Source organism: Apteryx rowi, unplaced genomic scaffold, assembly GCF_003343035.1.
Source record: "Apteryx rowi isolate R43461 unplaced genomic scaffold, aptRow1 scaffold_120, whole genome shotgun sequence".
Lineage (NCBI taxonomy): Eukaryota > Metazoa > Chordata > Aves > Apterygiformes > Apterygidae > Apteryx > Apteryx rowi.
In genome coordinates this window covers 2,118,033-2,135,565 of record NW_020447420.1, presented here as the reverse complement: position 1 = coordinate 2,135,565, position 17,533 = coordinate 2,118,033, and the positions used below count along the sequence as shown (strand labels likewise).

Sequence of the window (17,533 nt, the reverse complement as noted above, 5' to 3'; positions counted from 1 at the left end):
GGTCCAGGGTAGGTGCAAATAAATCTCTCTTAATTGCTCAAAACTGGAGGTCCCTACTTCACCACTGGATAATGCTGCCAGTGCTCATATGAGAGGAGTATTCTGGGAACAGAGAATGTGTTTTGGACAGTCTCAGAAAAATCTGAAATTGGTAGCACCAATCTGGATTTGCCCACAGCTGTCCAAGATTTCTGAGAGCTGTCAGCCTACTGAGTTTACCAGAGAAGTTAGTAGACCATTGAGCCTGGCTTCTTAATTCTGATCTCCAGGGCTGTGTCCCAACACGTAGAGTTGGAAATGTTTCAGATCTCCTTCACCTCCCTTATGGAGATGAGCTAAGTCCCCTCTCTGAAATCCTACAGCACTGGCTTCCACAGCAGTATTTCTGGTACTGAGGACCAATCCATCTGTTTCAAAGCAGAGTTACAGATCATGGGTGCTAGACCAAGCATCTCTAATTAGAGGCACCCATCCCTATATTAGGTGTCCCTCTCCATCATAGGAGTCTGGTACATAATTAGGATATACTTCCTGCATATGTTATGCTGCCAATATATGACATATACATATAAGCTTCCCTTTCTGAATGTTCTTTTGTCGTTACCCCTAATAGTCATGGTAGCGGGCTGCCAACCCATTCAGTTTTCATTACCTTATCACTGACAGCAGATTCCTGGTCAGTAAATGTGGCAACAGACTCTCTCTCCTGCAGTTAGCCTTTGTGAGAGAAGAATGATTCTCATTGTCAGCTTCCATGTCTGCCCACCAATCCCTGAAATATCTCTTCTCCATGTCACTTTCTAACCCGACCTCTCCCTCTCACTCATACGCATTTTTGATCGGGCATCCCAGAGTGGAGAAACTTTGTCTTTTGTCATCCAGTGTCTTAGGCTTTTGTTGAAACACCTTAATGGACTCCATTCTGTGGTGTTCCAGTCTCTTGCAGGGAAAAATGGAGACTTGTTTTGGATAGCTTGTTTCCTGAAAATCTCATTCAGTGATGAGTCTGAGCCTGTTTGTAGGCAGTTAGACATCTCGTTATCATACAGCATCTGTAAAGACCCTTTTTATCAACAACACCGTTATGAAACCTGCCAAGGCTGGTTGTACTTTTCTGTCTCTTGTTCTCTCAAGGTTTGTAAATAAGTGCTAAGTGGCAAATCCCAGCTAATGAATGTTTTTCGTTTACATGGGCTAAGAACAGGTTTGGAAGAGCTCATTTTGTGCTTTGGAATTAGAAACTCTTGGATGGAACTGGAAGGGTAAATGAGAATGATTTTTTGAAAGACGCCCCCCCCTGCGTACCTTGTTTCCTTCTACTCCCCAAAATTCTTTTTTCTTTGTCAGAGTCCAATACTCTCTGAACAGGTTCTTTTAGATATTGCTCATGTGGAGGGTTTAATGTTTAATACAAAGTTTACTTATTTGAAGTTATTTGAAGTTACACATGAGTTTGATTTTAGCATAGTGATACAACAATGTTCTCAAATCACAATATAAACACAAATTACACTTAGCAGCTTATAGCAATTGCCACGTACAATTGAATTGCAGCAAAAACATGAATCTCATTATCAGTCTCTAGACTACTCTTTTTGTCGCAGTACTGGTCATCTTCAGTCTCTGGGAAGGAATACATGGATTGAAACCAGCTTCAGCCCATTGTTCCCTTTAAAGTTCTTTTGTTCATGTTCTGGCTGTTACAGTTCATGTTGGGCTGAGCCATGTATACACTCCCCATGCTGGTCTGGCTGAGTTGTTTATAGATGTGGGGTCTCCAGTGCCAAGTCTGTGCCTGTGCTAGTCCCCATTGCATCCTGTGTCTTTACTTCTCAAGGTCTGAGCTGTTATACCAGACATGCATTTCATCATGTTGGAGTCATAAATATCTCATTCTACATAGAATAACTGCTCATTACTGAGCCATTATTATAAACTAGGGTCATACTATACAAAGATAAAGGTTAAAAAAAATTAGCTACAGGCAGCTGGTCAGTTGGAAAAATTGCTGTTACAGCTAAACCTCTAAAACAAAGCTGTAGGCAGGTCAAGAAAAGTTCAGACAGAGCATGCCTGATAAACCTCAGTCCTGAGGCTTTGGAAACGCACTGCAAAGCTGAGTCATTACTTGGTTTGTTAAGTGTTCTACATAATTCATATAAAACACAAACCTATAATAATTGCTAAATTACCATTATAATGTGTAGAGCCAAGTTCAGAATTCTGGCAGCTAAAAAAACCCCCTATCCACAAGCTCCACAATGGAGAAACATATTTGTTCCTTCATCTCCCTCCGAGTCCGATAGAGTAAGCTGTACGCACCTGAAGCTTAAGGCTGGCAACAACTACTGAGTAAGATTCTTCTGGCAGGCTGTGTATCTTGGCTCCTCAGGCTTACCTCAGAGTTTGTTGTTTGCATAGCAGCTTCATCTGTCCCTAGTTATAGCTGGAGTCACAGCAAGCAAAGTCACATGCTTAGAGAGTGATAGGGCTCTCCAGAAAAATATAGAACAATAAGCTAAATATCTATTATAGTTACCTGAGTAAAAAATATAACTAATTAGAGTCGTAGGATCATAATATATGTRCCTCAAAAACCTGTTTTGTCCTGCTCTAGGTCTGCATTTCTTTAAGTCAGAGGCAGACAATTATAATCAGGTTGTTAAATTTAGCTGATGTAGCTGGTTTGTCTAGAAAATAGATGCTCACCTTTTCCTTAGACATTGGGATGAGTTTGGCTTCGTTTGCCAAATCCTTTCAGGATTGTTTGTTAATGAAATTCTGTGGATCGAGAGGGAAATAAAATGGCTTTGAGTTCCTTTATGCGCTTGGGATCATGGTGAGTAGTGTGCCTTCCTTCAGATGCTGTAAGAAAAAAAAGAAAAATATCTAGCCTTGAGTGATAGGACACATCACTCAGAAGTGCACAGTAGGCAGTTCAGAAAAATTCAAACTGTTATCACAGTTATTTTCTCCAGTTGCTATCTCCAGCAGTCTCTGCTTCTGCCTGCTTTTCCTAGGGTTTGTGCCACCTGTGATCAGCTAGATGAATGTCCAGCTGATCCAGATGAAGGAGATCCTTTTGTGCACTCGGGCTTAAACTTAATGCTCTTCTCTGAGTATCTTTTGCTTTTAGGGTCCTTAAGCTTACCCCTGAGCTGACTGGTATTCCTTTGACATCTCACCCTGTATACAACCAGTGTGAATGTAGGTACAGAACTGTCTGTCTCAAAGAAATCTTTGTAAATGAATTGGACCATTTAAATGCTTTTCAAAAGGGACTAAAGTAAATGCTGTCTGTATTGTGATCTAGCACAAACAACAATGGAAAGATCCATCAGATTCCACCACCCCAGTAGTTCACTGTGCCCCATACAGACTGCATTTTGCAGTGTGTGATGTGCTGCACAGTTCTGTAAATTAATGCTAGGAGAAAGTATAGCAAAATAATATTAAATGTAGCAACATGGATTGGGAAAAAATGTTGTATATTGTATCTTTCTGCTTATTGAGGTAGTTGATCTTGTTTCTTATTTAAGTAACTTTTTTCTGTTTTTCTGTTTGTGGATCTTTGATATGTAAATTTATTGTTAAAATGCTTTTTTTTTTTTAATTTGACTTGCCTGTATTATTTCAGAAGAGAGAGAAGAAGAGTTTACAAAACTAAACAGCTTACTGAGTCATTCTAAAATGCTCACAATGAGTATGCATAAAGCCAAAGTGAAGGGTGATGGAATAAAGGTTTGTGCTTTATAAGTAAACGCAGTAAATTTAAACCGGATGTCCATGCAGTATCTTATTCATTTCTGTTTTTAAAAGCAAAAAGAAGTTCAGGAAAACTTGGAGGTTAGTGTTATGGAAAATAAATAGTTATTCCACAAAGCATGCAATGAGAGAGGCCCTTTGACCAGTTCCTTCTGTAACCAGTTAGTGTATTAATGTTGAAATGTATCTCTTCCCTGCTGTGAAATAATATTTCAGTTGCATTTCAGTGCTATGAGTCTTGACAAGTTTGAGAAGAGCCCAAGGGAAATTCTTCATCCTGAGATACAAAAGGTAAGAGGTGACTTTTTCTTCTTTTTGGTAATTTTTCTTTATTATTTTCTGGAAAAAATAAGTCATTAAGTGCAAATGCTACTAGTTTCTTTACTGCAGTAGCATGATAATAATTGTGAGTAGGATCATGTGATATTACAAAGTAAACTTTCTTTATCATTTCAGTTGAACTGTCCACTTCAAAAGAAAACTTAAATATACAAGGGTGTAATCATTTTATTTGTGTTTTCCTTAATAAAAGTGTTTTAAACACTTTTTTTTTTTTTTTTTTTTTAAACAGGATTTGTTGGTTCTTGAAGAGCAAGAGGTAAATGTGAACTTACCACTCCTGGCTCACCAGCCTGTTCAATGAATATAGCTTTGCATTTGAAATAGTTGCACTGATGTGTTTGTGGGAACTTAGGAATTGATCACTTATTGCAGTAAAAAATGTAAGATTAGTTTTCAACATATAAAGTCAAAAATCATTTTAAGTACCATTGTGAAAGTTAAATGTATATAATAAAATTCATAATCTATGGTCAAAGGTAAATTACTAGGTAAAAAATGAGTATCTGTTACTCTAGTGTGTAAAGGAGTTGTATGAGATGTGTATTCCTATACACAGGATGTATACATAGATACATATATACAAATTCTTAGAGAAAACATTATTTTAGGTCTTTTTTCTGTTTGCCTGTTTATCATAAAATCTCTGGTTTTATTTCTCAGGGATCTGTAAATTTTAAATTTGGAGTCCTTTATGCTAAGGATGGGCAGCTTACAGATGATGAAATGTTCAGCAATGGTGAGTTTTTCCACTTTTTTCTTAATTGTTTTATTCATCCAAATAAAAAATGTGGGATAGTGCCAGGTACTGCGCAAGTGGAAACCAAAAGGGAGATGATGAATATGCCAGCAGTAGTTTTGTTAGGTTTTCGCGTTCATGTTAGGTGAAAAAATGGAGCGTAGAATCTTCTAGCTCTATAAAAGGTTGGTACAGGAAACCTGCTGTTACAACTTGAAGGATATTGAAATTTCCTTTCTAGAAATAGACTATACAACATAAGATTAAAAACAAAAGAAAAACAATAAGGGGAGGCAACTCTTCTTAAGTGTGAAATGTCACTCTTGTTTCTTGATCTTTCATTCTTAAGTTTTTGCATTGTGATGACATTCTTCTATGTTCTTGGACAGTGCCCTGGAGTTAGCAAGAGAGGTCACTGTTTAATGACACATGGTGAACCCTTTTCTGTCATTCTGCAAGGCTGGATAAAGATATATATATAATATATATAAAGAAAGAAGGCTTGGATGACAGGAGGAGAAAATAATTCAGCTGAAACTCTCATTTCTGCCTGTAATTGTGTGTTACTGGGAGCAGGACCTGTTTCTGTATATTAATCTTCAGTAGCAGCTCTATTAGTACATGCACTTTTCATTCCTAACGTTTTTCCCCTCTATGTGTAGAAACTGGAAGTGAAAGCTTTCAAAGATTTTTGGGTCTCATGGGCGACAAAATTACTTTGAAAGGCTGGACAGGCTACAGAGGAGGACTGGACACCAAAAGTAAGAATTCACTGAAGCAAGGAAGTACATGTTTTTGCTTACTGTATGCACATATTGTGTGTATAGTAAAAATAATACAGCCTCGAAACAGACTTCCTCAGGTGCATGCTAAATGCTCTGTTTCACCAGGAAAAAGTCAAGCAGGTTAGCTTAAATCATTGGTATGGAATGCAGTGGAAGAAAAGTTTTCATATGACCTGTGTTTTAAGGTGAACAATTTCACTTTATATTGTAATGGAGTAGATCAGAGACAGGCTGGACTCTGTAGAGTGGAATCAAATAACAGTATCACTTTACAGAATTACGCTCTTCAAGAACCTGACATGTTACTTGCCTCATGATGTTAGGGCATCATGACTTGAAGAACCACGCATGATTGCAGGTGGTTAGGTAAAGGATGTCATAGGTTTTTAACTGTGTGAATATGCAGATTAGGTTGCAAACATGGGTTCAGGCGCAGGGAAAACGTGCAACGTGGACATATTCTAAAATGTGTTTAGCCAGAAATGGTGAGTCAGAAAAAGGGATGACTAAAGAAGGTATGGTGGTAGGCCCTGAAATATCTTCTAATCCTTAGAAAATCTAAAAGGCATATTCCTGCTTTGAATGTTGTCTTCCTTTGCAGATGATACAACAGGATCCTTTTCCATCTATACAGTTTATCAAGGGCATGAAATTATGTTCCATGTTTCAACCATGCTACCGTATTCTAGAGAGAACAAGCAGCAGGTACATGGTTTTTATTATTTTTATTATTATTTAGTAAATCAAAAACTCCAAAACTCTTTTAAGTAAAGTAGGGGCTATTTTTGCTTGTTAATATTTTAGAAATATAAGACTCGAGACTTTTGCTATTTTTTCCCCTCAAAATTATACCTAATGCTGAGAATTTTCTAATGTTTGTTGTGAAGATACTGCATCTCATCTTCTCTATTATGGTAGAAAAGACACTTGTGAAGATCAGTTTTAAATCAATCAATATTTACATTCAAGTATTTTATTATTTTAATGACTTGTAGAATTCTGCTGCAAATATCATGGCCTCAAAGATTTTAGGAAGGTTGGAAATTAGAGTTAAATATGAATAGTCAGAATACTCACATACATAACATAGAACTCCTAATCAGTTGTTAATGTAGCTTGAAGGAAATTTCCCTTGTGAGCATGTAAATAACTGTGCCAAGCTTTGTGTATTCCCTGTGAAGCACTGCTGTTACCCTCTCAGAGATAAAGAAGTAGGTGAGTACTTGGGTACTTGTGCAAAGATGCTCTTGTCTGTTGCTTGAACCTTTCTATGTATTATAAGAAAATAATATATACATTTATACAATGTATATGTAAGCATATGCATTTACCTGTACATTAGACATCAACAGTGATCTCTCTGAAATTGTTTGCAAATTACTTGTTTCGTTGTTTTCTTTTTTAAGCAATAGTTATGTATTAGAATAATGTAATTAGATGATATAAATAATTTTAGTGTCATCTTTTAATTTCCATGTCAGTTTTTTCATGCTTTTGCCTTTGACTGATGGCAAGATCACAGCAGAAACTGGAGGCCAATCAGGAAGTTTATTCTTTTTAAATAGTGACACAACATCAGGGTTTTTCCCCTTTTATTTCAAGCGGTGGATTTGCTTTTTTGGAATGTTAGGTGTTCCATGCCCAACTCATGAATATCAGTGTTTTGCCAACTTTAAAATATGCAATAGCTGCTGTTTGAACAGCTGCCTTATATGTGCAACGTACAACACCCATGTTTAGTGCCATGCCATTGGTGTATTTACTTGGTTATAGCTAAATAATAATTTTTTATTGGCTTCAATCATATTGACCATACTTTCTCTTAAGATTTTTATTTCCCTTACCAGCTGTGTATGCAGTTTAGGAATGTTGTATTTCATTGTTCTCTCACAGAATTGTCAAGGCATTGATCTCATTCAAGTCATTGTGTTTGTCCTTTTTTTCAGGTAGAAAGGAAGAGACATATCGGAAATGACATTGTCACTATCGTGTTTCAGGAAGGAGAAGAGTCTTCTCCAGCATTCAAGCCATCCATGATTCGCTCTCATTTTACACGTATCTTTTTCCTTATATTTTCTTGTGGGTACTTTTTTTTTTTTTAAGGATAATATTACTTTTAATCCTCCCCTAACTCCTTCTGATATGCTATTTATGGAAGGGAAAAGTATTTTCTGAAGACAATTGCATTATTGCATTCTTTATGTTTGGCTGCTTGATTAGGAATCTTAGTTTGCTATTTAAATTTTTTTTTTACTTTGAACCACTCACAAGACTAGAAAGTTAAAACAGGAATATGATTTTAAATCTTATTTTTATTACAAACACTTGTTTGAATCCTTTTACAACTTAAATTTCATACATTCCATAAAATATAAATTCAGAAAATATTTAAGTTAATGATGTGTATTAATTTTGCATTAACTCCCGAATGTTGCCTTTTAATGTCTAGAAGCTGTTTAGATATTTATGTGTTTCAGTTCAGTGGTTCTCAAATCTTTTGGACAATAAACCACCATCTATCCTAAAAATTTATCACAGCCTATCTTTCTCAAACTTTCTGTTGAAAACATTGTGAAGACAATATGGATCCAAAAACCAGCAGCCAGTCACTTGGGACCACTTATCACGGGATCACACCAGTGGTCCGTAGATCACAATCTGGGATCTCTTAGTCTAGATGGAATGAGATATGTAACTAAAGAAGAAAAAGCTGAATTCTATCCATGTTCTGTTACTAGGATTTTAAAAATGATCACAAAGCTTACGACTTCTAACCTGATTCTCATGCTGACTTCTTACTATTGTTAGAACTTTCACGCTAGCTTCATCCATGGGTTGTCTTACCTTTTAGATTTAAGCTCTTAATGGATGGAAAAAGCTTCTAGAACAAAAAAAAAAATTCCACATAAAAATCTTTAGATATTACAGCAACATAAATATTGTTACTAAGAAGTGTTAACTGAGTATCTCTGATACTCTTTACCTGAGTTATCAGCATTAGTAAAAAGGGAATAATTCTTCTCACATTGCTGTTGGGAGGACTAGTTATGATGCAGTTTATATGTTGCACTCTTTTGAATTTTAACAAACATTTCAAGGTTCAAAAGCCTCACTGGGCATGGGGTGTCTGACACCAATTCGTCTTGGGCGATACCGACATCCCCTGTTGTCCACCTGCCTCTCGTTCTTTAGTGATGGATGTGGGCTAAGTGCTAGGCTTATTGCACACTGAAGTGGTAAGTTAAGCCACAACTATCTTCCCTTATCCTGTTAACAAAGATGCTGACCAAACCTAGAAGAAGACCTTTTCAAAAGAGAAAGAGATACTTGCCTGTTAACGTGGTGCCTCTGCACAAAGGAGGTAGTTCTCCACAGCTTTACTTGTTTTTTTGTTATTGTGAGTTTGAGGGGGGTGTGTGTGTAAAGAGATTAAGGAGCTCCACGTTGGTGTTCTAACATCATTATGTAACTTGGAAGTGCTTCTGAGCTAGTGTGAAGGCTCACATGACTGTCGTATATGCATAGCGAGAAAGTGTCTGGAGCCCTGGCCTTACACTCTGAATCCGTGACACAGCGATTTGTTGGCAGCTTTTTTGTCATTTAAGAAACCTTTTGAAGTTAATGCAGAGTGAAGGAGCTGATGCATTGAAAACACTCAGCAGAACACTCCAATGGTGAGGTGTTGTTCTGGTCCTGGATACCCTTCTGAAAGGTCAGGCCTGTTTGAGGGGACTTTACTTTCCCTCAGGGACATGACTGTCCCATTGAGTAGGAGCCTTATTCAGAAATGTACCTAGTATCTGCAATTTCAGGGAATTGCTCTCCTTTATCTGAATCAAGTTCTTGCTTTCATAGTGAGTTGGGGCATATGTTCTCTAAATCCATAAGAACTTGTAATCATTTAGGTCACTGTAAGTAATCCACAGCTGGTCTGTGGAGTTATATCATCTTCCTGATGTTTTCAGTTAACTGTAGCCAGGGAAAAAAGTGTCCCCAAGAAGTCCTGAGGGTCAGCAGTGGTCAGTGTCAAATATAGTGTTAGCAGCACTTCCTACTCACTTTCTTGCATACTCTAGCACCCCTTTTTTATTATTTCTACAGTAGGAAAAATTAAACTTGCAGATATCGCAAAGTGCTGCTCCACGTAGGAATGATAGCTGCTGTAACATGGATAAGGTTACATGATCCTATGCTTAGCAGGCTTAGATGGTTTGCCGTGTGTCGTCTGTGGGTAGGACTGAGATGCCAAATAAAGGCATCTTGTTTCATTTTAGATGTCCCAGCATATCTGAAATGTCTGTACAGGTCTGGCAGATATGACACAGGGCCTACAGGAGATATGTGCCCTTTTTGGAATGGCGGCTGGAGACGAGGCAGTATACTCTCAGACATCTTAAATAGCACTGGATGCTTATGCTGAAACAATTGAATCCCGTCATAAATCTTTTTTATTGTGCAGTCTCCAGTGTTGGTGGTCACAACTACTGGCAAAGATCTCTTCATTCTATCTGGAACAAACTACAGCCCATTAAGCTATTCAGACTTACGTTTTATTGAACACTGTTTATAAGGACTGAAAAGCTTAGATACAGCGTTAAGGAAATCTGCCAAAGCAAGAAATCTCTAACCGATTCCATAAAAATATCTCACAAGGCATAAGGATTTCTCTGTTTTTTGCCTAGGTTTGACCTAAGTTATGAATCAAGACTGGTAATAGATCTTTGTGCATTCCCACTTCACATTACTTCTTTTCTCTATTTTCTTGTGATTCTGTTAGCTGAATTATTTTGTGGGAGTCTTTTCTTCAATGGAAGTTTCAGCATAAGCAACATTCAGAATGAATATATTTTTAAATTAAAATCAATGGAGAGAATTTTTAATCACAAATACAAAACTACATGGCATACCTTATGATTCCTATAATGGCTAGAAATTTGTGTTTGTGGTAATAGCTCAGTTTTTTAAATTATTGTTCGAACACAAACTTTTGTATGAGACCTCCTTCACACTAGCAAAATATGCATAGTCTAGAATATTTTATGTCTTTACATTAATTCATATATTTGACCATTATTGAATCTGCTTTTGTTACAGAAAAAATAATTTATTAAAATACAAGTGAGCTTCAGTAGTACTGGATTAATTTCCTTAACTAGCGTGGCAGATATTTTTGCCTTGGTGAGATATAATAAGCAGAATGATAGTTACAGGTAGGTGCTGATCACAACAAATTTCTTCACATTAAATTTCTAATGGGGTAGAGTTAATGGGTAAACATTTTGTATTATCCACCTGTTTGTATGCCAGGAAGCAAAAAGAAGTTTTAAAACTGAAGGGTAATATAGACCTGGATGCAGATGGCTGTAAACTGACTATTAATTATATGTTTCTACCCATCAGAATAATGACATTCTGGAATAGATTCAAGTTAAGTTGGCAAAACAAAACTACTTTTTAGGTAAAATGTAACAAAATGATGGAAGATATGTGTGCAGGGTTCTGACCTGCTGATGTCAACAAGACATAGTGAAGTGCATATATGATGAAGTTAATCAGATATGATGTTGTGATAACCAAGGCCTAGTTCCTAACATGTTTGTATTCAGTTGTAGTTAAGCAAACAAGTTCATTTTTACTGACCTTGAGTAGCAGATGTACAGTTGGACATTGTGTACCTAAAACCTAGTGAAGCTTTGCTGGTAAATAATGTGTTCTTCATCTCTTTCTCAGTTAGCTGTGGGAGGCATGTGCTGCCCAAGTCTGAGTCTGTTTGGCCTCACCAGAATCTGAACAGCAAGCACTTCTGCCACCTAGTGCCTAGGCTTTAATGCACAATGTGGCTTTTGCCACATAGTTCGTCCCACCTGTTTGCTTGAGATTAATGGTGAGATGTCAGAGATACCTGTCAGTGTGAAAAAAGCAGAATGGCAGCAGGGTGGCATTGCCCGAGCACATGGAAGGGTTTCAGCTTGGGCTTGACCCAAATAAGTAGTAAAGAGAAATAAAAAAGCCACCTTATGGCTAAGAACGAGTGCTACGGTTCTCAGTACAGGGCATAGACTTGCTACTGTTATTTCTGCTTTACAAAGTACCACTAATGCCTGGAGTAATCCCTCTTCTATTGGAAGTATGCTAAATCATTTACTGCTTCAACTAGGCCAAAGAGAAATGGGAGGATTGCTTTCACGTTCAGGTAGACCTCTAAGGACAGGATTGGGCAGGTTTGAAATCACTGCCAGCTCAGATGCTAAATTCTCTGGCTAAGGAATTTGCATTAAGAAACCAAAATATTTGTTTTACACAGCGCTAGACAGGAAATTTTGAAGCATGAAATGAAAATTGTGCCTTAAACTGGAACATCTGTGTATCTCTGTACTACACCAAATCAGAAATAAACACTTGGGAAGATGGAAGGGGAAGACAGTCTGTTAGGCTCTGGATGCGTATTCCTAGTGACTGTGTGAGCCTGCACAGCTAAAGATGTTATTTAGCAAAATTTTAAACTGTTTGCAAATCATTATACCCCATGTTTGCAGGACCAAGCTGAATATTGGCCATGTTTGGTCTGCTCCTTTGAGGCGAACTTCTAGTTTGCAGTGAAAAGAAAGGAACTGTGCACAGTGTAGTCTTGGAAATGGCTTCTGGGAATACAGGGCCCTTAGGTAGTCTGGTTTTATTTCTTCCTTCCTTGTTGATTCCATGACTTTGAGGACTCAGGCAGATTGCAAAAGAGACCAGCAATATCCCTTGCACTGATCACCTGGCACTAGTGCTTTTTTGGGCATCCTGTGTCATTCTGACAACTAAGTATTATAGTACAAGTGTTGAAGGTATTCTTTCAGCCTCTCCTTCAAAGCACAATACAGACGAGTGGTACCAGCCATGCTCCATGGTTTCAGAAGTTGCTGCTCAGATCTGATCACTTGGTTCCAACCATTCCAGCATATGTAAATTTTGGGTTGCTTTGGAGGTTTTTTATACTTCACAGGTTGAGCTATCTTCATGGTCATCTGTTCTTCTTGCTGCAGTACAGTTAACAGTATGTTGATTATCTCAGAGTTACAGGACCAACTAAACCTTCTTGCCTAGCTCCCAAACTTGATCATTATCAGTAAAAGTCTGGTGCTTCTTGTGCAGCTGAACTGCAATTTCAACTACTTACATGTTACTTGAGATCATCTACAGTGTAAATGTGGAAATGCACAAGAATGTGGAGAGGAGAAGAAAGTGGATTATTATTAATTGGATTTCTTCAAGAGAGATTGCTCATATATACATGTGATTTCATCTGTCTTACCCTCTTTTCTTGAGTCCCTTAATATTAGGGAGTCTCTATTTTGGGACATGCTGGAAGAGAAGGCTCACACCATCCTTCTTATTCTTGATGCAGAGTATAAGAGACAAAGCATGTATATGCCAAATAGGTCTGGAAGCTGAAAGTCTACAAGCCTGAGTGCTTGAGATGTATTCATATCCACAGAGGGGATATATATGAATAAGTACATCTCACAAGAATTTTTCACTAGAAATAACTTTCTTTTTAATATAGCTAAGCAGAAAATTAAATCTTGATTCAGTAACATGAGAGAAATACATATTATTATTTGTTCAGTATCCCGTTAAATCTAGCTCAAGGGGAGAATCCAGAACTGTGACTGTTACACTGCATGATACTTCAGTTGTTATTTGTTAGGGTTTTTTTCCTTCATATTTATATCTAAGGCTTGTTTTGGGAAATGTTGGTAGTGCGGTTTAGAAAGGAGGTAGTTATATTTTGCCTTAAGATTTTGAGAGTACCTCGTGGCATTGTTTTTCAATTGATTGTCCACCTGTTTGCTTTTCATAAACTAGCATCCCAAGTTTGTGAGAGGCACAGAGCATGCTCATAATTCCAGTGTGCGGAGCAAGCTTTGTTGCTTCTTTTCTTCTTGTCGTCTTGCTCTGGGATAGAAACGTGGGCGTCCATCCCTATTTAGGCTTTAAGAGGTTAGAGCTATTGTTCTAATTGTAAGCTAATAGTCACTAGATAAGCTAGCCAAGTTCGACGTTTTTAAAGTTGCTTTTTATTTGGAAAAGAGAGTAGCAATAAACAGGATAAAGTTGCCTTTCTCACTCTAAGTAACTGACTGGTTTTACTAGATCAGTCAGGCTTATTCCTTACTTGCTTCATTCAGCCGGTCTTAACACGTTATCCCATAGTGCATACCACAGTATTTTTGCCTAGTATGATATGCTTCACTACAGGATTGATCTTTTGTTTTTGTTTTTTTTTCTTTCCAGATATGCAGTCTCCACATTTGGTCTCAGTGTACTTCAGCTTGGCTTAATTACATTTCTCTGCCCCATCACCTCAGGCCAGTGGGCCTGCTGTTCCTTCTGTCACTTTTCCATGAGGACAATCTTCCAAGTGGCCAAAATCTCAGACAAGAGAAATAGGAGTCTAGGCTTTTGAGACAGGTTTTCCTTGTTTCACAGGCCATGCCACTGTGAGGTCTGACCCTGAATTTCTGCTTAGAATGACTTTAATTTTATATTAATAAAGAAATTTATTGTTTGGTTTGGTTATGTTTTCCCCTTCCAATTCATTCTGCACTAGCCAAGGAACATTTCACACCTTGGGTAGGGATAAATGATTGCTTTTTACCTGGATTGAATAAGGTGGATATAGGGCATCTCTGAGGTTGTGTCTTGAATCTGTGAAACAGGTACTAGGATGATCAATATTCCTGCAGCAATTGAAATGTAATACAGCATTTCAGATTGTATATGCAGCTTTCATGAAAAAAGACCGTTTGAATATATTAGAATCCATTTGACCCAAGACCAGGCAACCTCTGCTGCTTTTTGAACAAGCAAATTCTGACTAGTTTGTATAACAGTGAAGTGGGGTTGAATATATAATGTTACCACTCACCTTACTGTGTCCTGTATCAGCTCCATATGCTGCTTGGATGATCTTTGTCTGAGTGCTAGCTTATAGTGAAGAAAATTATGCAGACTGTTACTTGAAAAATCAAAGAATGATTGCTTTCCTTAAAAAAGCTATGGTTTGCTGAGCATGTTGTATGCGCAGATTTGGTGATTCATTCTTGCTGTGCTTGATTCTTTATGGTTCAAAAAAACTCAACAGGTTCAACTGTCATGTAAGCCATTCTGACTCCTGCTTCCTCAGCAAAAGTGAATTAGCTATTCCCAAGATACAGGTTCAGCTGTAGTAGCTATCATTATTTAGAAAGAATCAAATCTTTCATGCATGTGGTGAAGGCATAGGAAAGGTGGAAATCTACAAGGAGAACACATTTTGTGGGTAACTAACTGTTCTTTTACAGCTTACTTTGTTTGAAAACGACTGGATTTTGTCAATACCAGTAAGAGCATTGTTCTGTGAGTAGATTTACAAAGTTCTGTTGTAACTGTTAGTATCCCAGTGTTAATTCACGTAAAGGATGCAGAACTTTGGTCTGAGCGAATAGTTCTGTGCCCATTTATGAGTGGGTTTTTTTTTTTTGTTTTGTTTTGTTTTTTTGTTATTAGACCCATGGAAGTTCTTACCTAACACATGCCCTGATAACAGTTTCTAGTTTTTGCTTCTGTTTTGAATAGTGTCTGTTAAAATGGTGGGTTTTGAATGTGACTTTCAATACAAATAAAGAGCTGTTCTTTCAATAGGCTGAAAATATTTTCAGAAGAAAGTGTTCCTCTCTTTGGGCCTCCCCTTCCATCCCCGCCTGTGTTTACAAATCACCAGGAATTCAGGGATTTTGTGTTAGTGAAATGTAAGTCAATTTTTCTTCTGCTAGAAACACTTTTTTAATAAGTGCTCTAATAAATTGAAAATCAAAATGCTTAGGGTGTGGTAAATTGTAAACACGTTTTCCTGTGTATGCCACAGTTTTGTGCAGATTTTTTTTTCCCCCAAATTCTTAAGAGTAGATGGGATGTCAGTTCTATCAAACTGTTCCACTCAGGTTGACAAAAAAATGAATTTCTATGCAGCTGTGCTTCTCAGACTGCTAGATCCAAACTGACCTTTACATTTTCAGAATGTGTAGCCATATTTAGCTTTGCGTTTTCTTAAGGGCCTTGGAGATTTGGAAGAATTTATAATGCTGTTAGATATATTTAGTAATAAAAGGTGTTAGGTTAACAGCTCGGAAAACCTGGAAGGATAAGCTTTTCTGAATGCATGCTGTGTGGGCAATAGTAAGTTTTAGCACCATTAAGATTTTTTTTTAGTTCTGCAGTGATTCAGTTCTAGATTTCACTGATCTTTACTTACCCTTCTAAATCAGCCAGAAAGAGGTTTTTGGGACCTGATTGTGATAATTACAATTAAACATCTACCCGACAGGAGCTTGTCTGATAACTCATTTCACATACATTACTAAAAAATATTTAAATTAGTTTAGTACTTAAATTGAGTAGAAGTCTATGCCTTTAATTTTTGTATCAGTTAGGAGGTTATTGGGATGACTTGTAGAATTCTATTATTTTTCTTTTTTACCCTTTTAAGCTTCAGAGATTGTTATTTACTCAAATGTGGGTGAAAAGGGAAACAAATCCAAATTACTCATGAAGAAACAAGTATTTTTATACAGAGGCAACTTAGAGTCAGTGAAAGGTAGCAAAGTCTTTTTAAGTAATTATCTTCTTTTCTTACCTTATTTTAGTAATAAACGGGGAAAAAGCCACCTTGGAAACCCCAACGTTTGCTCAGAAACGTCAACGCACTCTAGACATGCTGATTCGCTCTTTATACCAGGACTTGATGCCTGATCTACACAAGGTAAATGTAAGTCATAAATGATCTCTGTACCCCTCATATACCTGCTCCTGCTCTCATTAGTACATTGAATGTTCGGTTGCTTAAAAAGACAACCATCCTGATGAGCACTGAATTGCATACACTAGGCTAAATATTAATTGGCATCTAATTTATTTTATAATTATATGAAAGTTGTCAGAAAGTCCTTTCAGGATAGAACGCTTCATGCATTTAGTTAATAACAGGAGAAGATGTAATTCTCTACAGAGAAGCATAACAATGTTGCACTTTTTATAATCTTACCTTTGATAAGGGAATAGGAAAGTTAGGCTCTGAAGATTCAGAACAGGTATTAGTCTATTCACCATTAAAAACTGCGCTTACTTGTTACGTTATGTGTAAATTTGGATCATTTTTACCCTTGGGTAACCATGAGATAACTTCATTCTAGAATGATAGACTTACTCCTGAGGTGATTCTTAACCAAGAAAAGAGAAGTTCAGCACTTGTAAAATTAATGATTTTTTCCCCCTGTCAATTTTTCTTAGTTAAATAGGGCTGCTTAAACTTTTTTTTTAATAAACATATTAATGTCTGCAGTCTTTATTATGATCTTACAGAATGTAACATTGATAAATGCTGACACGTTGAAAAGTAAAGCAGTAAAGGATTGAAGGAGTTGTGATTTCTGTTCTCTGAAAAGCTATACAGTTAGGTTCATCATGACAGGAAAATACCCCCAAAGGACAGAAAATTTAAGTGATATCAGATTAAATTAACCAAAAAAAGAAAAAAGAAAACTTTTGGTTCAGTAAAAAAAAAAAAAAACTTTTCCTGTTTTAGAACATGCTCAATAGGAGGTCCTTTAGTGATGTGTTACCAGAGTCCCCAAAATCAACACGGAAAAAAGAGGAAGCTCGGCAAGCAGAATTTGTCCGTCTTGGTCAGGTAGGCTCAATTTAGGAAGTATGTGTCTATGTTTAGAAAGACTGTGTCACCCGTCCTATTATAACTTGATTAGCGTACAGAGTTATGTCAGGGCTTAATGCAATTCTCTCTGGTCAGAAATAGTTCTGTAGTATTAACCTATGTTAAAGTAAAATATGAATAAAAGTATTTATCTGTAACATCTGAGATAGA

General features: G+C 37.1%; 1 protein-coding gene across 7 annotated transcripts in view; it reads left to right on the top strand.

Moving 5' to 3' along the window:
* GARNL3 (GTPase activating Rap/RanGAP domain like 3) overlaps positions 1-17,533 on the top strand; it is a 58,674-nt gene that overhangs the window by 13,767 nt on the left and 27,374 nt on the right. For 2 of the 7 annotated variants that reach the window (XM_026090259.1, XM_026090251.1), the window contains 10 exons: positions 3,982-4,056; positions 4,337-4,363; positions 4,768-4,843; positions 5,506-5,604; positions 6,230-6,333; positions 7,575-7,683; positions 10,793-10,838; positions 15,298-15,404; positions 16,299-16,420; positions 17,237-17,341. In XM_026090259.1, the coding sequence (XP_025946044.1) occupies positions 3,982-4,056; positions 4,337-4,363; positions 4,768-4,843; positions 5,506-5,604; positions 6,230-6,333; positions 7,575-7,683; positions 10,793-10,838; positions 15,298-15,404; positions 16,299-16,420; positions 17,237-17,341 (870 nt within the window). Of the gene's footprint in view, positions 1-3,152; positions 3,208-3,981; positions 4,057-4,336; positions 4,364-4,767; positions 4,844-5,505; positions 5,605-6,229; positions 6,334-7,574; positions 7,684-10,792; positions 10,839-15,297; positions 15,405-16,298; positions 16,421-17,236; positions 17,342-17,533 lie in introns of those variants that run through there. The other 5 variants (XM_026090236.1, XM_026090214.1, XM_026090268.1 and 2 more) reach the window with 4 other exon arrangements.